This window comes from Micromys minutus (genome assembly GCF_963924665.1).
Source record: "Micromys minutus genome assembly, chromosome: 4".
In the NCBI taxonomy this organism is placed as follows: domain Eukaryota; kingdom Metazoa; phylum Chordata; class Mammalia; order Rodentia; family Muridae; genus Micromys; species Micromys minutus.
The window spans coordinates 2,848,787-2,866,335 of record NC_137973.1 but is presented as its reverse complement, the minus strand read 5'-3'; the positions used below and the strand labels follow the sequence as shown (position 1 = coordinate 2,866,335).

Genomic DNA, 17,549 nt, shown 5'->3' with positions numbered 1-17,549 from the left:
ATCAAAAGGATCATTCACCATGATCAAGTAAGTTTTATCCCAGCGATGCAAGGATGGTTCAATATAGGGAAATACATCAATATTATCCATTACATAAACTCGGTGGAAAAAAAACACATGATCATGTCTCTAGATGTTGAGAAAGCATTTGGCAAAATTCAACACACATTTATGCTAAAAGTCTTGGAAAGGTCAGAAATTCAAGGCTCATAGTATAACAAAGTAAACACACTATTCAGCCAACCAGAAGCCAACATCAAACTAAATGGTGAGAAGCTTGAAACAATGCCACTAAAATCAGGGACTAGACAAGGCTGCCCAATTTATCCTCACCTATTCAATAAAGTACTGGCAGTACTAGCCAGAGCCATCAGACAACAAAAGGAGGTGAAAGGGATACAAATTGGAGAGAAAAAGCCAAAATATCACTATTTGCAGATTATAAGATAGTATACTTAAGTGACCACAAAAATTCCACCAGAGAACTTTTAAAGTACATTAATGCCTTAAGCAAAGTGGCTGGATACAAAATTAACTCAAACTAGTAGCTTTTTTCTTCTCAAAAGGCAAACAGGCTTAGAAAGAAATTAGAGAACCAGCACTTTTCACAACAGTTGCAAAGAATATAAAATATCTTGATGTGACCCTAACCAAGCAAGGGAAGGATCTGTATGACAAGAACTTCACAACCCTGTAGAGGAAAATTGAAGAAGACCACAGAAGATGGAAAGATCTCCCATGCTCATAGATTGGAAAGAACAACATTGTAAAAATGGCCAGCTTGCCTAAGCCAATCTACAGATTAGTTGCAATCTTCATCAAATTTTCAGTGCAATTCTTCATGGAGCTGGAAAGAGCAATGTGCAAATTCATTTGGAATAATACAAAACCCAGGATAACAAAAACCATTCTCAAAAATAAATAAACTTTCGGGTAAGTTTATCCCTAATCACAAGCTGTATCAATCTTGATTTAAAAAAAAAAAAAAAAAAAAAAAAAAAAAACTGCATGGTATTGGTTCAGAGAAAGGCAGGTAGATCAGTGGAATATAATCAAAGACCCAGAAATGAATCCACAAACCTATGGTCATTTGAGCTCAAAAAAATTAATGGAAAAAGAACAGCCTCTTCAAAAAATGGTGCTGGTTGAATGGTCAGTCAGCATGCAGAAGAATGAAAATAGATTCTTTATCATCTTCTTGCAGAAAGCTCAAGTCAATGAGGATCAAAGAACATTACATAAAACCAGGCACACTGAAACTAATAGAACAGAGAGTGGAGAAGATCACCGAACAAACAGGCACAGAAGAAAATTTCCTGAACAGAACAACAATGTTTTATGCTTTAAGATCAAGAATTGACAAATGGGAAAACATAAAATAGGAAAGCTTATGAAAGGCAAAGAAAACCATTAAGAAGACAAAAGATTGGGAAAGGATCTTTACCAGTTTGACATCTGATAGAGGGCTAGTGTCAAATATATACAAAGAACTCAAAAAGTTAGACTCCAGAGTATCAAATAATCCTATTAAAATGGAGTACAGAGCTAAACAAAGAATTCTCAACTGAGGAATATTGAATGGCTTCGAAGCACCTAAAAAATGCTCAACATTCCTAGTCATCAGAGAAATGAAAATCAAAATAACCCAGAGATTTCACCTAACACTAGTCAAAATGTCTAAGTTAAAAAAAAAAAACTCATGTGACAGCAGATGCTGGCATGGATTTGGAGATAGAGGAATACTTCTCCTGCTGTTGTGAATGCATACTGGTACAACCACTCTGGAAATTAGTCTGGTGCTTCCTCAGAAAACTGGACAAAATGAAACCTGAGTACTCAGCTATACCACACTTGAGCATATACCCAAAAGAAGCTCCAACATCTATCAAGGATACATGCACAACCATGTTCATAACAGACTTATTTATAATAGCCAGAAGCTGGAAAGAACACAGATGTCCCTCAACAAAGGAATGGATACAGAAATTGTTGTACATATACACAACAGTGTACTTACTACTCAGCTATCAAAAAATATTCATCAAATTTCTAGGCAAATGGATGGAATCTGAAGCTATCTTCCTGAGTACAGTAAGTAACCCAGACACAAATGAAAACTCATAGTTTGTACTCACTTATAAGTAGATAATAGCCCAAAAGAGCTTGAACAACCCAAGAAACAATCCAGAAAACTTATAAAGCTCAAAGAGAAGAAAGCTCAGAAAGTGGATGTGTCAATCTTAGAAGGCAAAAGAAAACCTTCTCAGCAGGAAATAAAGGGACAAATAGAGGAGCAGGAATAAGACAAAAGATCATCCAGACACTGCCTCACCTGGGGATACACCCCATATGCGCTCAGTAAACCCAAGCACTATTGCTGATGCCACGTAGTGCTTCCTGACAAGAATCTGATGTGGAAGCCTCCTCAGAGGCACTGACAGAGCCATACTGCTACAGAAGAGGATTCATGCAGCTAACTAGCATAACGAACATGATGACCCCAATGAAGGATCTAGAGAAATGACAGAAGAAGGTAAAAAAAAATTGCAACCCCATTGGAAGAACTAAATAATCAATTATCCAGACCCACCACAGCTCCTAGGGACTAAAACAACAATGAGTTTGCATGAAAGACCAATGTCCTGAGGTACATATGCAACAGAGAATGATGTTTTTGACATCAATGAGAGGAGAAGCCTTTGATCCTGGGAAGGCTCATTTTCCCAATGTAAGGGAACACCAAGATACCTAGGAGGGATAGGGTGGCTGGGAGAAGGAGCACATGCATGGAGGCAATGGGAAAAGGAGGGGGTGGGATTGTGTGAAAGGGATAACATCGGAAATATGAATGCAAAAGATTTCCAATTTTAAAAGGAGAAAAAACTAAGGTACCTGTAGTACCTTCAGCAAATGTTTGAATCACTCACTTACCTGAAGATTTTTCCCTGAAAGGCTCCCCCCCCCCCTTCTTAACCCTGTTAGTGGCCACTAGCTCATAAATGCTTTTTGTTTCCAGGTTTAATTTTCGTGGTTTCCGCTGGTTGAAAACCATGATCCACACCATCAAGGAGATTAATGAGAGGAAGGACATTTTGCCCAACCACACTCTGGGCTACCAAGTATTTGACAACTGTTACTCCACCTCCAAAGCAATAGAGTCATCTTTGGTGTTCCTAACAGGGCAAGAAGAACACAAGCCTCAATGGAGAAACAGCACTGGAAAAGTTCTACTTGGAATTATTGGAACAGGAGGAACAACTATGTCGCTTGCTGTTTCAAGAACTCTAGGGATTTATGAAATACCTCAGGTATCTTGGAATAGTGTGCTATGTGCTTAGAAAGAAATACAAACACTTGTCAGGAGTGGTGGCCCCTTCCTTTAATTCCAGAACTTGGGAGATAGAGGCAGGTGAATCTATTAATTCAAAAACAAAATAAGTGCCAAGACAATCAAGATTTTGCACAAGAAAATTTTGTTTCCGAAAAACCAGAAAGGAAAAAGAAAGAGTTATATAAATACAAAGAGTATATAGAAATTACCTCAAATAACTATGAGGTTCAGAAATGCTGCACAAAGTTACATAGAGAAGATAGAATGTGTTCAGAATCTCCCAATTCCTCTGCTCAACTAAGCCTGGCCATTTAATCTCTGCCTATTTAGTGGGCACTTGAGTTGATAAAACACCTGGAGCCTCATGCTGCACCAAATAACATGTTCAGTGGGCTCAGAGCACGGTGTGGAGCTGAGTAGATATTATCCATAAATACTTGGTAATTGTTTAGTGCCTGGCATAAGAAACAGGTTTTCCTTTGGGTCTCTATTAATGCTTCATGCTCATAAGCAAAAGCTTCCTACTGACATGCTAAAGTAAGACTGGGATTTCATATCAGCTAACTTAATACGCTATTATAAAACCAGAAAAACGGACATATGTAAATATAAGAATAAGTAATTACACTAAATGCTCAGGCAATTTGCCAATGGGAACAGCAGATATCCAGGGATGCAGGCCCGGTGAAACTGTGCTGTAAATAGCTGAGGTCTAGAGAGGTCTGGACTGAGTGTGTGGAAAGCACGCACCCCACATTGGTTCAGGGGAGCATAAACTGTGCTGTAGATACTCAGTTTCTACCCATAGGGCCCTTGTGTTCGAACCAAATGCTCAGGCCATCTGCCACCAGGAACAGCGGAGATCCAGTGAGACAGGCCTCATAGGACTGCACTACAAATAATCTGGGAGTGAAAAGTCTGGGACAAGCACTTGGAAATCATCCCCTCACCCCCCTCTCTGGTTCAGGAAAGCAGGAACTTTGCCTTAGTGACTCAGTCTCCACCCGGAAGGCCCATGAGTGCAAACCAAATACTCAGGCCATCTGCCACTAGGACCAGCTGAAATCCAGGCATAGAAGCCAGGTAAATGGAAGAGACAAGAAACAATCACTGACAACAAGACCACGTATAATCACAGACAATAAAATGGCAAGAAGAGGCAGAGCAGAGCCTGGCCCAACTGCCAGCCGGAAAGGCGGCTCCTACAGGCTGAGCAACTGTGACCGGGAACAGATCTTAGGAACTTCTGTTCCCACCCGGAGACGACTTCAGGACACAGAGCAGAGCCTGGCCCAACTGCCAGCCGGAAAGGCGGCTCATACAGGCTGAGCAACTGGTGAGTGGGAGACCTAGGCTGCTGGGGAGCAGAGGGATCTCTGCGGAGTGCACACGGAAAGGGCACCCCCTGCCCTAACGTGCCCTGTCCTCCCCGATCCAGTGACCAGGAACAGATCTTAGGAACTTCTGTTCCCACCCGGAGACGACTTCAGGACGCAGAGCGGAGCCTGGCCCACCTGCCAGCCGGAAAGGTGGCTCAGAGACGCTGAGCATCTGTGAGCAGGAACAGATCTTAGGAACGTCTGTTCCCACCCGGAGGCGACTTCAGGACGCAGAGCGGAGCTTGGCCCAGCTGCCACCCGGAACCTGGGCTGCCGGGGAGTAGAGAGATCTCTGCGGAGTGCACACGGTATGTGTACCAGGGACACAGACCAGATACAAGGGAAAGGCAAGAACATATCACTGACAACAAAATGGCAAGAGGAAAGAGAAAGAGTATATCCCAAGGAAACCAAGACAATCTAGCAACACCAGAACCCAGCTCTCGATAGTAGCAAACATCGAAATTCCAAACACTCCAGAGAAAGAAGACACAGACCTGAAATCATGCCTCAAGATGCTGATAGAGTTACTTAAACAACAAAGAAAGGAAAAGCAAAAAGATTCAGAAGCTTTTAAAGAAGAAACAAGAAAAACACTCAAAGAACTCAAAGAACGAGAGGAAAACGAAACCAAAGAAATAAAGGAATGGAAGAGGGAAATTATAACAGAAATTGACACAATAAAGAAAGCACTAAAAGAGATAACCCGAGAGGCAGAACACCAAAAAAAAAAAAAAAAAAGAAATCAGGAGTCACAGAAGCAAACATTTCCAACAGATTACAAGAGATCGAGGAGAGAATCTCGGGGGCAGAAGACAACATTGCAAACATAGACAAAACAGCCAGAGAAGATGCAAAAAACAAAAAGCTCCTAACCCAAAATGTCCAGGAAATATAAGACACAATGAGAAGACCGAACCTAAGGATAATAGGAATAGAAGAGGGAGAAGAGTATCAACTAAGAGGCATAGTAAATATCTTACACAAAATCATAGAAGAAAACTTCCCTACCCTCAAGAATGAGATGACCACAAGCATAAAAGAAGCCTTCAGAACTCCAAATAGGTTGGACCAGAAAAGAAATACCTCCCGACACATAATAGTAAAAGCATCAAGAGCCCAAAGTAAAGAAAAAATACTAAAAGCAGTAAGGGAAAAAGGTCAGGTAACATATAAAGGCAGACCAATCAGACTCACATCCGATTTCTCAACAGAGACTATGAAAGCTAGAAGAGCCTGGACAGACATCATGCACTCCTTAAGAGAGCACAAGTGCCAGCCCAAGCTGCTATACGCAGCAAAACTATCAATCACCATTGATAAAGAGACAAAGATATTTCAAGACAAATCAAAATTCACACAATATCTGACCACAAACCCAGCACTACAAGGAATTATAGGTGGAAAACCCAATACAAGGAGGGAAAATACAGCCTAGTAAAAACAAGAAAACTCCTAAACAAGAAAACTAAAAGAAGAAAAAAACACAGACACAACTCAACCCAAAAAAGCAAAAATGGCAGGAAACAGAAACAATTATTCCTTGATATCTATTAACATAAATGGTTTCAACTCCCCAATAAAGAAACATAGACTATCAGACTGGATACATAAACAAAATCCAGCCTTTTGCTGCATACAGGAAACTCATCTAAGAGACAGAGACAGACACTATCTCACAGTAAAAGGCTGGGAAAAAAACTTCCAAGCAAACAGCTCCAAAAAGCAAACTGGAGTGGCTATTCTAATATCGAATATAGAAAATTTCCAACCAAAAGTTATCAAAAAAGATAAAGAAGGACACTTTTTACTCATTACCAAGGAAATCAGTCAGGAGGAACTCTCAATCCTTAACATATATGCTCCAAATAAAAAATCACCCACATTCATAAAAGAAACTCTACTAAAGCTCAAAAAATACATTTCACCCCACACAATAATAGTGGGAGACTTTAATACCCCACTCTCACCAATAGACAGATCAGGGAAACAGAAACTGAACAAGGACACTGCAAAACTAGCAGAGACTTTGAACCAACTAGAATTAATAGATATATACAGAACATACTATCCTAAAGTAAAAGAATACACCTTCTTCTCACCACCCCATGGCACCTTCTCGAAAATTGACTACATAATTGGACACAGAACGAGCCTTCATCGATATAAGAAGCTTGAAATACTCCCATGCATCCTCTCAGATCACCATGGTCTACGGCTAGTCTTTAACAACAAAAAAGACAACAAAATGCCCAAATACACATGGAAACTAAAAAACGCTCTGTTAAATGATAGCAGGGTAAAACAAGAAATAAAGAAAGAAATTAAGGACTGTCTAGAATTCAACGAAAACGATAACACAACATACCCAAACCTATGGGATGCAATGAAAGCAGTATTGAGAGGAAAACTCATAGCCCTAAGTGCTTCCAAAAAGAAACTGGACAGAGCTCACATCAGCAACCTGACAGCACAGCTAAAAGCCCAAGAACAAAAAAAATGCAGATATACCCAAAAAGAGTAGACGGCAAGAAATAATCAAAATTAGGGCAGAAATAGACCAAATAGAAACAAAAAGAACCATTGAAAAAATCAATAAATCAAAGAGTTGGTTCTTTGAGAAAATCAACAAGATTGATAAGCTACTAGCCAGACTAACTAAAGGGCAAAGAGAGAGTATCCAAATTAACAAAATCAGAAAAGAAAGTGGTGACATAACAACTGAAACTAAGGAAATTCAAGAAATCATCAGATCCTACTACAAAAACTTATACTCCACAAAATTGGAAAATCTGGAGGAAATGGACGAATTCCTAGACAGATACAAGGTCCCAAAGTTTAACCAGGACCAAGTAAACCATCTAAATAACCCTATAACACCTAAAGAAATAGAAGAAGTCATCAAAAGCCTCCCAACTAAAAAAAGCCCAGGTCCAGACGGGTTCAGTGCAGAATTTTATCAGACATTTATTGGGGATATAACACCAATATTCGCCAAACTATTCCAAAAGATAGAATCAGATGGAATATTACCCAACTCATTTTTTGAGACTACAATAACCCTTGTACCTAAGCCACACAAAGACCCTACAAGGAAAAAGAACTTCAGACCAATCTCACTTATGAACATTGATGCAAAAATACTCAACAAAATCCTTGCAAACCAAATCCAAGAACACATCAAAACCATCATTCATCATGACCAAGTAGGCTTCATCCCTGGGATGCAGGGATGGTTTAACATAAGGAAATCCATCAATGTAATCGACCATATAAACAAACTAAAAGACAAAAATCATATGATGATCTCACTAGACGCTGAGAAAGCATTCGACAAAATCCAACACCCTTCATGTTAAAAGTCCTGGAAAGAACAGGAATCCAAGGCCCATATTTGAACATAATAAAAGCAATATACAGCAAACCAACAGCCAACATCAAACTTAATGGCGAGAAACTTGAAGCAATCCCACTAAAATCAGGGACTCGACAAGGCTGCCCACTTTCTCCCTACCTATTCAACATAGTACTGAAAGTCCTGGCTGGAGCTATTAGAGAGCAAAAGGAGATCAAGGGGATACAAATCGGAAAGGAAGAGATAAAAACATCACTCTTTGCCGATGACATGATAGTGTACTTGAGTGACCCCAAAAATTACACCAGAGTACTCCTACAGCTGATAAACAAGTTCAGCAACGTGGCCGGATACAAAATTAACTCAAACAAATCAGTAGCCTTCCTATACTCAAAGGACAAACATGTGGAGAAAGAAATTAGGGAAAATGTACCCTTCACAATCATTACAAAAACTATGAAATACCTTGGTGTGACTCTAACTAAGGAAGTGAAGGACCTGTATGACAAGAACTTCAAACCTCTAAAGAAAGAAATTGAGGAGGATCTCAGAAAATGGAAAGATCTTCCATACTCATGGATTGGAAGGATCAACATTATAAAAATGGCCATCCTACCAAAAGCAATCTACAGATTCAATGCAATCCCCAGCAAAATTCCAACCCAGTTCTTCATGGAATTGGAAAGATCAATGTGCAATTTCATATGGAATAACAAAAGACCTAGAATAGCAAAATCCATCCTCAACAACAAAAAAACATCTGCGGGAATCACTATCCCTGACCTCAAGCTATATTACAAGGCAATTGTGCTGAAAACTGCATGGTACTGGTACAGAAATAGGCAAGTGGATCAATGGAATAGAATAGAAGATCCAGAAATGAGCCCTCATGTATATGGTCACCTGATTTTTGACAAAGGAGCAGTAAACATTCAATGGAAAAAAGACAGCCTATTCAACAAATGGTGCTGGTCCAACTGGCACTCAACATGCAAAAGAATGAAAATAGACCCGTTCTTATCTCCTTGTACAAAGCTCAAGTGTAAGTGGATTAAAGATCTCCACATTAAACCAGATACTCTGAAACTATTAGATGAGAAAGTAGGGAAAACCTTAGAACACATAGGCACAGGAGAAAATTTCCTGAACAAAACACCAATGTCTCAAGCTCTAAGGTCAAAGATTAACAAATGGGACTTAATGAGATTGCAAAGTTTCTGTAAGGCTAAGGACATCGTCAAGAAAACAAAACGGCAACCAACAGAATGGGAAAAGATCTTTACCAACACCACATCAGATAGAGGCCTAATATCCAAGGTGTACAAGGAACTCAAAAAGCTAGACACCAGAGAATCAAATAACCCTATTAAAAAATTGGGTACAGAGCTAAACAAATCATTTTCAGTTGAGGAACACCGAATGGCCGAGAAACATCTGAGGAAGTGCTCGACATCCTTAGCCATCAGGGAAAAGCAAATCAAAACAACCCTGAGATATCACCTCACACCAGTCAGATTGGCCAAGATCCAAAACTCAGATGACAGCAGTTGCTGGCGAGGCTGCGGAGAAAGAGGAACACTTCTCCACTCTTGGTGGGGTTGCAAGCTAATACCACCACTCTGGAAATCAGTCTGGCGATACCTCAGAAAATTGGATATAGTACTACCTGAAGACCCAGCTATTCCACTTCTGGGCATATACCCCAAAGACACTTTAATACACAACAAAGATATATGCACCACAATGTTCATAGCGGCTCTATTTATAATAGCCAGAAGCTGGAAGGAACCCAGATGTCCTTCAGAAGACGAAAGGATACAAAAATTGTGGTACATATACACAATGGAATACTACTCAGCCACCAGAAACAATGACTTAACCAAATTCTTCAGAATATGGCTGCATCTAGAGAAGATCATCCTGAGTGAGATAACCCAGTCACAAAAGAACAGACATAATATGCAGTCACTGATAGTGGGATGCTAACCCCAGAGGCTTGCACTCCCCAGAAACAACTCACAGACTGTATGAAGTTAAAGAAATAAAGAAAACAAAAAAATATACATATATTCACAAAACAAGAAGACTTTGACTATTTCCATGTTGCGTTTTGTTTTGCATGTACTTTACGCTTATTGCAACTAGTAGGTTTTCAATGCATACTGTCAAGCCCTTGAAAAAAATCAAGTACTGACTAAAAACATATTCACATGGTTTTATGTAAAATTTATTTTAATGTCTGAAAAAACTGTACTGACAAAAATGTATAATTTTAAGCAAAAAATGTTTAAAATCTGTACATTTATCTTTGTTTTGCAAAATAAAGTCGTTTAAAAAATAAAAAAAAAAGTGGAAAAAAAATGGCAAGAAGAAAGTGAAACACCTTCTCCATTGGAAACCAAGACAACCTGGCAACACCAAAACCCAGTTCTCCCATCACAGCAAACAGCAGAAGGCCAAACACTACAGAAAAAGAAGACTCAGACCCAAAATCATACCTCAAGATGATGACAGCAATTATTAAACAAGAAATGAGGAAAAGCATAAAGAAATATAAGATTTAAAAGAGGAAACACAAAACTACTCAAAGAAATCAAAGAACTAAAGGAAAACAGAAACAAACTGATGAAGGAATTGAAGAAGGAATTTAAAATGGAAATGGAAACAATGAAGAAAACACTAATAGAGACAACCCTGGAGGTAGAAAACCTAAAAAAGAAAGAAGTAGTCACAGATGCAAGCATGTCCAACACTACAAGAGATGGAAGAGAGAATCTCTGGGGGCAAAATTAACATTGAAAACATAGACAAAACAGTCAGAGAAGATGCAAAAGCCAAAAAGCTCCTAACTCAAAATGTCCAGGAGATCAAGGACACAATGAGAAGACCTAACCTAAGGATAACAGGAATAGCAGAGGGTGAAGAATGTCAACTAAAAGGCACAGTAAATATCTTCAACAAAATCATAGAAGAAAACTTCTCTACCCTGTAAAATGAGATGAAAATGAGCATAAAAAAGTCTACAGAACTCCAAATAGAGTAGACCAGAAAAGAAATCTCTCCTGACATATAATAGTCAAAACACCAAGTGTCCAAAACAAATAAAGAATATTAAAAGTAGTAAGGGGGAAATGTCATGTAACATATAAAGGTAGACCAATCAGAATCACACCCAAATTCTCAGCAGAGACTATGAAAGCTAGAAGATCCTGGACAAACATCATCCGGAACATAGTGAATACAATTGTCAACCCAAGCTGCTATGCCCAGCAAAACTCTCAGTCATCATAGATGTAGACACCAAAATATTCCAAGACAAAACTAAATTTACACAATATCTGATCAAAAACCCAGCATTACAACAAATTATAAGTAGAAAACCCACTACAAGGAAGGAAACTACATCCGAGTAAAAATAAAAAAATACCTAAGCAAGAAAGTCAAAAAAAAAAAAAGATAGACAGGCACAATTCTACCTCTAACAGCAAAAAATAGCAGGAAACAGAAACCACTATTCCTTAAAATCTGTTAACATAAATGGACCCAATTCTACAATTAAAAGGTATAATCTATCATACTGTATATATAAAAAGAATCAAGTATTTTGCTGCATACAGGAAACTCATCTCATTGACAAAGACAGACGCTATCTCAGAGTAAAAGAAAGGAAAAAAAAACCTGCAAAGCTAATGGTCCCAAGAAACAAGCTAGAGTAGACATTCTAATATCGAATAAACTAGATTTTCAACAAAGTTATCAAAAAAGATAAGGAAGGATCTTTTTACTCATTACAGAAAAAAATTTGTCATCAGGAACTCTCAATTTTTAACATATATGCTCTAAATACAAGAGCACTCATATTCATAAAAGAAACCCTACTAAAGCTTAAAAATATATTGCACCCCAAATAAAAATAGTGAGAGACTTTAATACCCCTCTCTCATACATGGACATAGCATGGAAACAGAAAGTGAACAAGGACACTGTAAAACTAGCCGAGATTATGAACCTATTGGAATTAATAGACATCTACAGAACATTTAACCCTAAAAAGAAAAAAAGAATACACTTTCTCAGCACCTCACGGCACCTTCTCAAATATTGACCATATAATCAGTCACAAGACAAGCCTCAATAGATATAAGAAGATTGAACTACTCCCATGCATCCTTTCAGATCATCATGGTCTAAGGCTGGTCCTTAATAACAACAAAGACAACAAAAAGCCCATATACACATGAAAACAAAACAATGCTCTGTTAAACAATAGCATGGTCAAAGCAGAAATAAAGAAAATAATTAAGGATTTTCTAGAATTTAATGAAAATAAAAACAAAACATACCCAAACTTATGCAATGAAAGCAGCACTGAGAAGAAAACTCATATCTATGAGTGCTTCCAAAAAGAAAATGGAGAACACATACACTACCAACGTGAGAGCACAGCTGAAAGCTCTAGAACAAAAGGAAGCAGATACACCCAAGAGGAGTAGACTGCAAAAAAAAAATAATCAAACTCAGAGCAGAAACTGACCAAATAGAAACAGAAAGAACCATTCAAATAATCAACAAAACCAAGAGCTGGTTCCTTGAGAAAATTAACAAGATTGATAAACCTTTAGCCAGACTAACTAGAGCATAAAGAGAGACTATTCAAATTAACAAATTCAGAAAGGAAAGTGGGGACCTAACAACTGAAGCTGAAGAAATTCAAAATATCAACAGATCCTACTACAAAAGCCTATACTCAACAAAGCTGGAAAATCTGGAGGAAATGAATGAATTTCTAGAGAGACACCAGATATGAAAGTTAAACCAGGACCAAGCAAACCATCTAAATAATCTCATAACACCCAAAGATATAGAAGCAGTCATCAAAAGCCTCCCAACCAAAAAAAAAAAAAAAAAAAAAAAAAGCACAGGTCCAGATGAGTTGAGTGCAGAATTCAATCAGACATTTATTGACAACATAATACCAATACTCTCCAAATTATTCCACAATATAGAGACAGATAGAACACTACCTAACTGATTTTTTGAGGCCAAAATAATAATCGTTCCTAAACCACAATGATCTTTCAAGGAAAGAGAACTTCAAAACAATCTCACTTATGAACATTGATGCAAAAATACTCAACAAAATCCTTGCAAACCGAATCCAAGAAAACATCAAAACAATCATTCACCATGTTCAAGTAGGTTTCATCCCTGGAATGCTGGGATGGTTTAATATAAGGAAATCCATCAACATAATCCACCATATAAACAAACTCAAAGAAAAAAACCACATGGTCATCTCACTAGATGGTGAGAAAGCATTTGACAAAAATCAACATCCCTTCATGTTAAAAGTCTTGGAAAGAACGGGAATCCAATGCCCTTACAAAAACATAACAAAAGCAATATACAGCAAACCAATAGCCAACATCAAACTTAACGGTGAGAAACTTGAAGCAATCCCAATAAAACCAGAGACTAGAAAAGGCTGCCCACTCTCGCCCTTCCTAGAAAACATAGTACTAGATATCTTGGCAGGAGCAATTAGACAGCAAAAGGAAATCAAAGGGATACTAATTGGAAAGGAAGACGTAAAAAATATTACTGTTTGAAAATGACATGATAGTGTACTTAATTGACCCCAAAAATTCCACCAGAGAACTTCCACAGCTGAGAAACAACTTAGGCAGTGTGGCTGGAAATAAAATGAATTCAATCAAATCAGTAGCCTTCTTCTACTCAAAGGACAAACAGGCAGAGAAAGAAATTAGGGAAATGATAACTTTCACAATAGTCACAAACAATATGAAATACTTGGTGTGACTCTAACTAAGCAAGTGAAGGACCTGTACGACAAGAACTTCAAATCTCTAAAGAAGGAATTCAAGGAAGATCTTAGAAAATGGAAAGATTTCGCATGCTCATGGATTGGAAGGATCAACACTGTAAAAATGGCCATATTACCAAAAGCAATCTATGGATTCACTGCAATCCCCATCAAAATTCCAACCCAACTCTTCATAGAATTGGAAAGAGCAATGTGCAATTTCATCTGGAATAACAAAAGACCTAGAATAGCAAAATCCATCCTCAGCAACAAGAAAATATCTGTGGGAATCGCCGTCCCAGACCTCAAGCTATATTACAAGGCATTTGTGTTAAAAACTGCATGGTACTGATACAGAGATAGGCACATGGATCAATGGAATAGATAAAAGATCCAGAAATAAGCCTTCACATATATGGTCACTTGATTTTTGACAAAGGAGCAATAAACATTCAATGGAAAAAGAACAGCCTCTTCAACAAATGGTGTTGGTTCAACTGGCTCTCAGCATGCAGGAGAATGAAAATAGAACCTTTCCTATCTCCTTTTACAGAGCTCAAGTACAAATGGATCAAAGACCTCCATATAAAACTAGGTACAATGAAACTATTAGAAGAGAAAGTAGGGAAAACCATAGAACACATAGGCACAAGAGAAAATTTCCTGAACAGCATACCAATGGCTCATGCTCTAATGTCCAATATCGACAAATGGGACTTAATGAGATTACAAAATTTCTTTAAGGCTAAGGACATTGTCAAGAAAACAAAATGGCAGCCAACAGAGTAAAAAAAAAAAAAAAAAAAGATCTTTATCAACCCCACATCTGATAGAGGCCTAATATCCAAGGTATACAAAGAACTCAAGAAGTTAAAGACCAGAGAATCAGACAACCCTATTAAAAAATGGGGAACAGACTTAAACAAAGAAAAACAAAGATAAAATAAAATGAAAAATCATTATGCTTAATCTTTACACACCAAGAAAACCTTGACTATTTCCAGGTTAGATCTTGCTTTACATGTACTTTATGCTCATTGTAACTAGTAAGATTTTAATGCATACTACCAAACTTTAAAAAAATCAAGTACTTACAAAAATGTATTCATATACTTTTATGCAAAAATTCTTTTAAGATCTGTGCATTTATCTTTGTTTTTAGAAATAATGTTGTTCAATTAAAAAAGAATAAGTAATTTCAAAGAATTAATTATTAAAAAAATAAAAAGTTCTAGATTCATTTAAAGCCTCCATCAGTAATGTGTCAGTATGTATTGATAAAATTATGAACAAGATTATTGATGATCCTACTAAAGTAATGGAAAGTTTTTTTTTAATCACGTTTTCTGCCTCCACTCTATACTTCCTGCTCTTATTTTTCTTCTTTGCTTTTCATTAATTTTTCTTTCTTCATTCTTCTGATTCTTCCTAGTTTTCTACATTTCTTCACCTTCTTTTTTTAAATTTCTTTTGTGATAGTCCAGAAAAATTATAGGGACTGGTTAGTTGTAGACATATGCTGCATTAATTACCCACAATGCCAATGAAATACAGTAGTTATTTTAAAGATACTGAAATGTGAATGTTAAGAACAGGAAAACAAAATACGGTACAAAAAAACACAAAAAAGGAGGGTGACTTGGCACATTTCTTAGGGGTGGATTTCATTTATCTTATCCAAATTGGTGTTGCCTTGAGTTTGTCTTCCCTAAATTCTAATGAACATGAAAGTGGACTAGAAACATTTAGATATACTCCTTAATAATGCCTTTAAGTATTCAGAAAAATAAAATAAAATAATATGTCAGGTTAACATTTTAATGTTAAGAGACAAACAAGTGTAGGTTATCAGGATATTAATTTTCTTCTGAAAGACACAAAGATTGAGGCAATCCAAGTAACGAAATCACATGTTCTACATGCTGGTCTCCCTGGATGCTAAGAGCAAAGAAGGACAACTACATAAGTGAGAGGGCATGCTTTCCATTTATCTGACAGTGTACATTACAAAGAAATGTTCTGGTACCTTTGTAGGACAAAAGTGTTTAGTCTTCTGAGTGGAAGAGTATATTCATTCATGTCAGTCAAGACAACTGTTAGGACATACATATGCAGGAGGCCAGAAAGCAGAAAACTAAAACACTGAAGAAAAAAATAGAATTAACAAATCAGAGGTAAGACAAGGAGAACCTACAGAAGACAAAGTCATGTGACTGTGCAGACTGAGACTTGCACTCAGTCCATCATCTCTGCACATGAGACAGTAATGGTAATCAAGAGACTGGATGTACTGACTGAGGGGAGTCACTAATGTCCAGGAAGATAGAGGAAAGTGCAAGAGAACTTCCTGACACTGCAGAGGTCCCACCCATGAACATTAGAGATACTAATGTCTTTATATTAACAATTGGAAGCCATGAAATCTTTTTGTTGATAGGGCAACCAAGGTGTTGTCAGAATAGTCTCCACCCACACCCAGTAAGTGCAGAAAATAAAAAGTAAAAGGTAAAAATGTATTTCCTATAGAAAAAATGTGAGGGCAAAGGAATCAGTGTTCAGCTCCCTCTCCAATACTCTCAAGCTGTCATCTTCATTTAATTTTTGGCTCTTGTTATCCAATAACTAAGAATATTTACAATTTTAGGTGGATTATGCCTCTTCATCCTCAATACTTCGTAAAAGTAATCAATTTCTAAATGTTCTTCGCACAATACCCAGTGAAAACTTTCAGACTGATGGCATGGTGAATCTGATTAGACACTTTGGTTGGGTCTGGGTAGGTGCTATAGCAACTGATGACGATTATGGTAAAAATGGAGTAAAATTATTTAGGGAAAAAATGGAGAGGGCCAACCTCTGTGTTGCTTTCTATGAAACCATCCCAAAAGTTTACTCCAATGAGAAAATGCAACAAGCTGTTGAGGCAGTAAAGAGTTCCACTGCCAAAGTCGTTGTGCTTTATGCTACTGACATTGACCTGAGCCCCTTTGTGCTGGAAGTGATTCATCATAACATAACGGACAGGACATGGATAGCCAGCGAAGCCTGGATTACCTCAGCTCTCATTGCAAAGCCTGAGTATTTTCCCTATTTTGGTGGAACCATTGGATTTGCAATACCCAGAAGTGTCATACCAGGATTAAAAGAATTTCTTTATGATGTACACCCTAGCAAGGATCCAAATGATGTCTTGACCATTGAATTCTGGCAAACCGCTTTTAACTGTACCTGGCCCAACAGCAGTGTGCCTTACAATGTGGACCACAGAGTGAATATGACTGGGAAAGAAGACAGATTGTATGCCATGTCTGATCAGCTCTGCACTGGAGAGGAGAAGCTGGAAGATCTAAAAAATACCTATCTGGATACTTCTCAGCTAAGAATCACAAACAATGTCAAACAAGCTGTGTATCTCTTGGCTTATGCCATAGATCAGTATAAAAGAGAAGAAGCTAATAAGGAAAATCCAGTATATCCAAATATACCTGGCTTTGAGTTCTATGGGGTACGTTGTTTAACCCTGTTCTGAGCATGTAGTAAATCAAGTTTTTACTCCCATGTCATATCACTGAAATCAATGCTTTGTTCCATATGATTTTATTACATAATATTTTGTCAGGAAGACCTGATTGTTCCTTTTAAATCTTCATTTCTTACAAA

At 37.7% G+C, this 17,549-nt stretch overlaps 1 protein-coding gene across 1 annotated transcript in view; it reads left to right on the top strand.

Annotated features, from left to right (window-relative positions):
* Positions 1 to 17,549, top strand: part of LOC308420214 (vomeronasal type-2 receptor 1-like) — a gene marked incomplete at both ends in the record, with an annotated part of 42,952 nt that overhangs the window by 18,301 nt on the left and 7,102 nt on the right. Inside the window, 2 exons of the mRNA XM_080916125.1 lie at positions 3,017 to 3,308; positions 16,534 to 17,394. Of these exons, the coding sequence (XP_080772251.1) occupies positions 3,017 to 3,308; positions 16,534 to 17,394 (1,153 nt within the window). The remainder of the gene's footprint in view (positions 1 to 3,016; positions 3,309 to 16,533; positions 17,395 to 17,549) is intronic.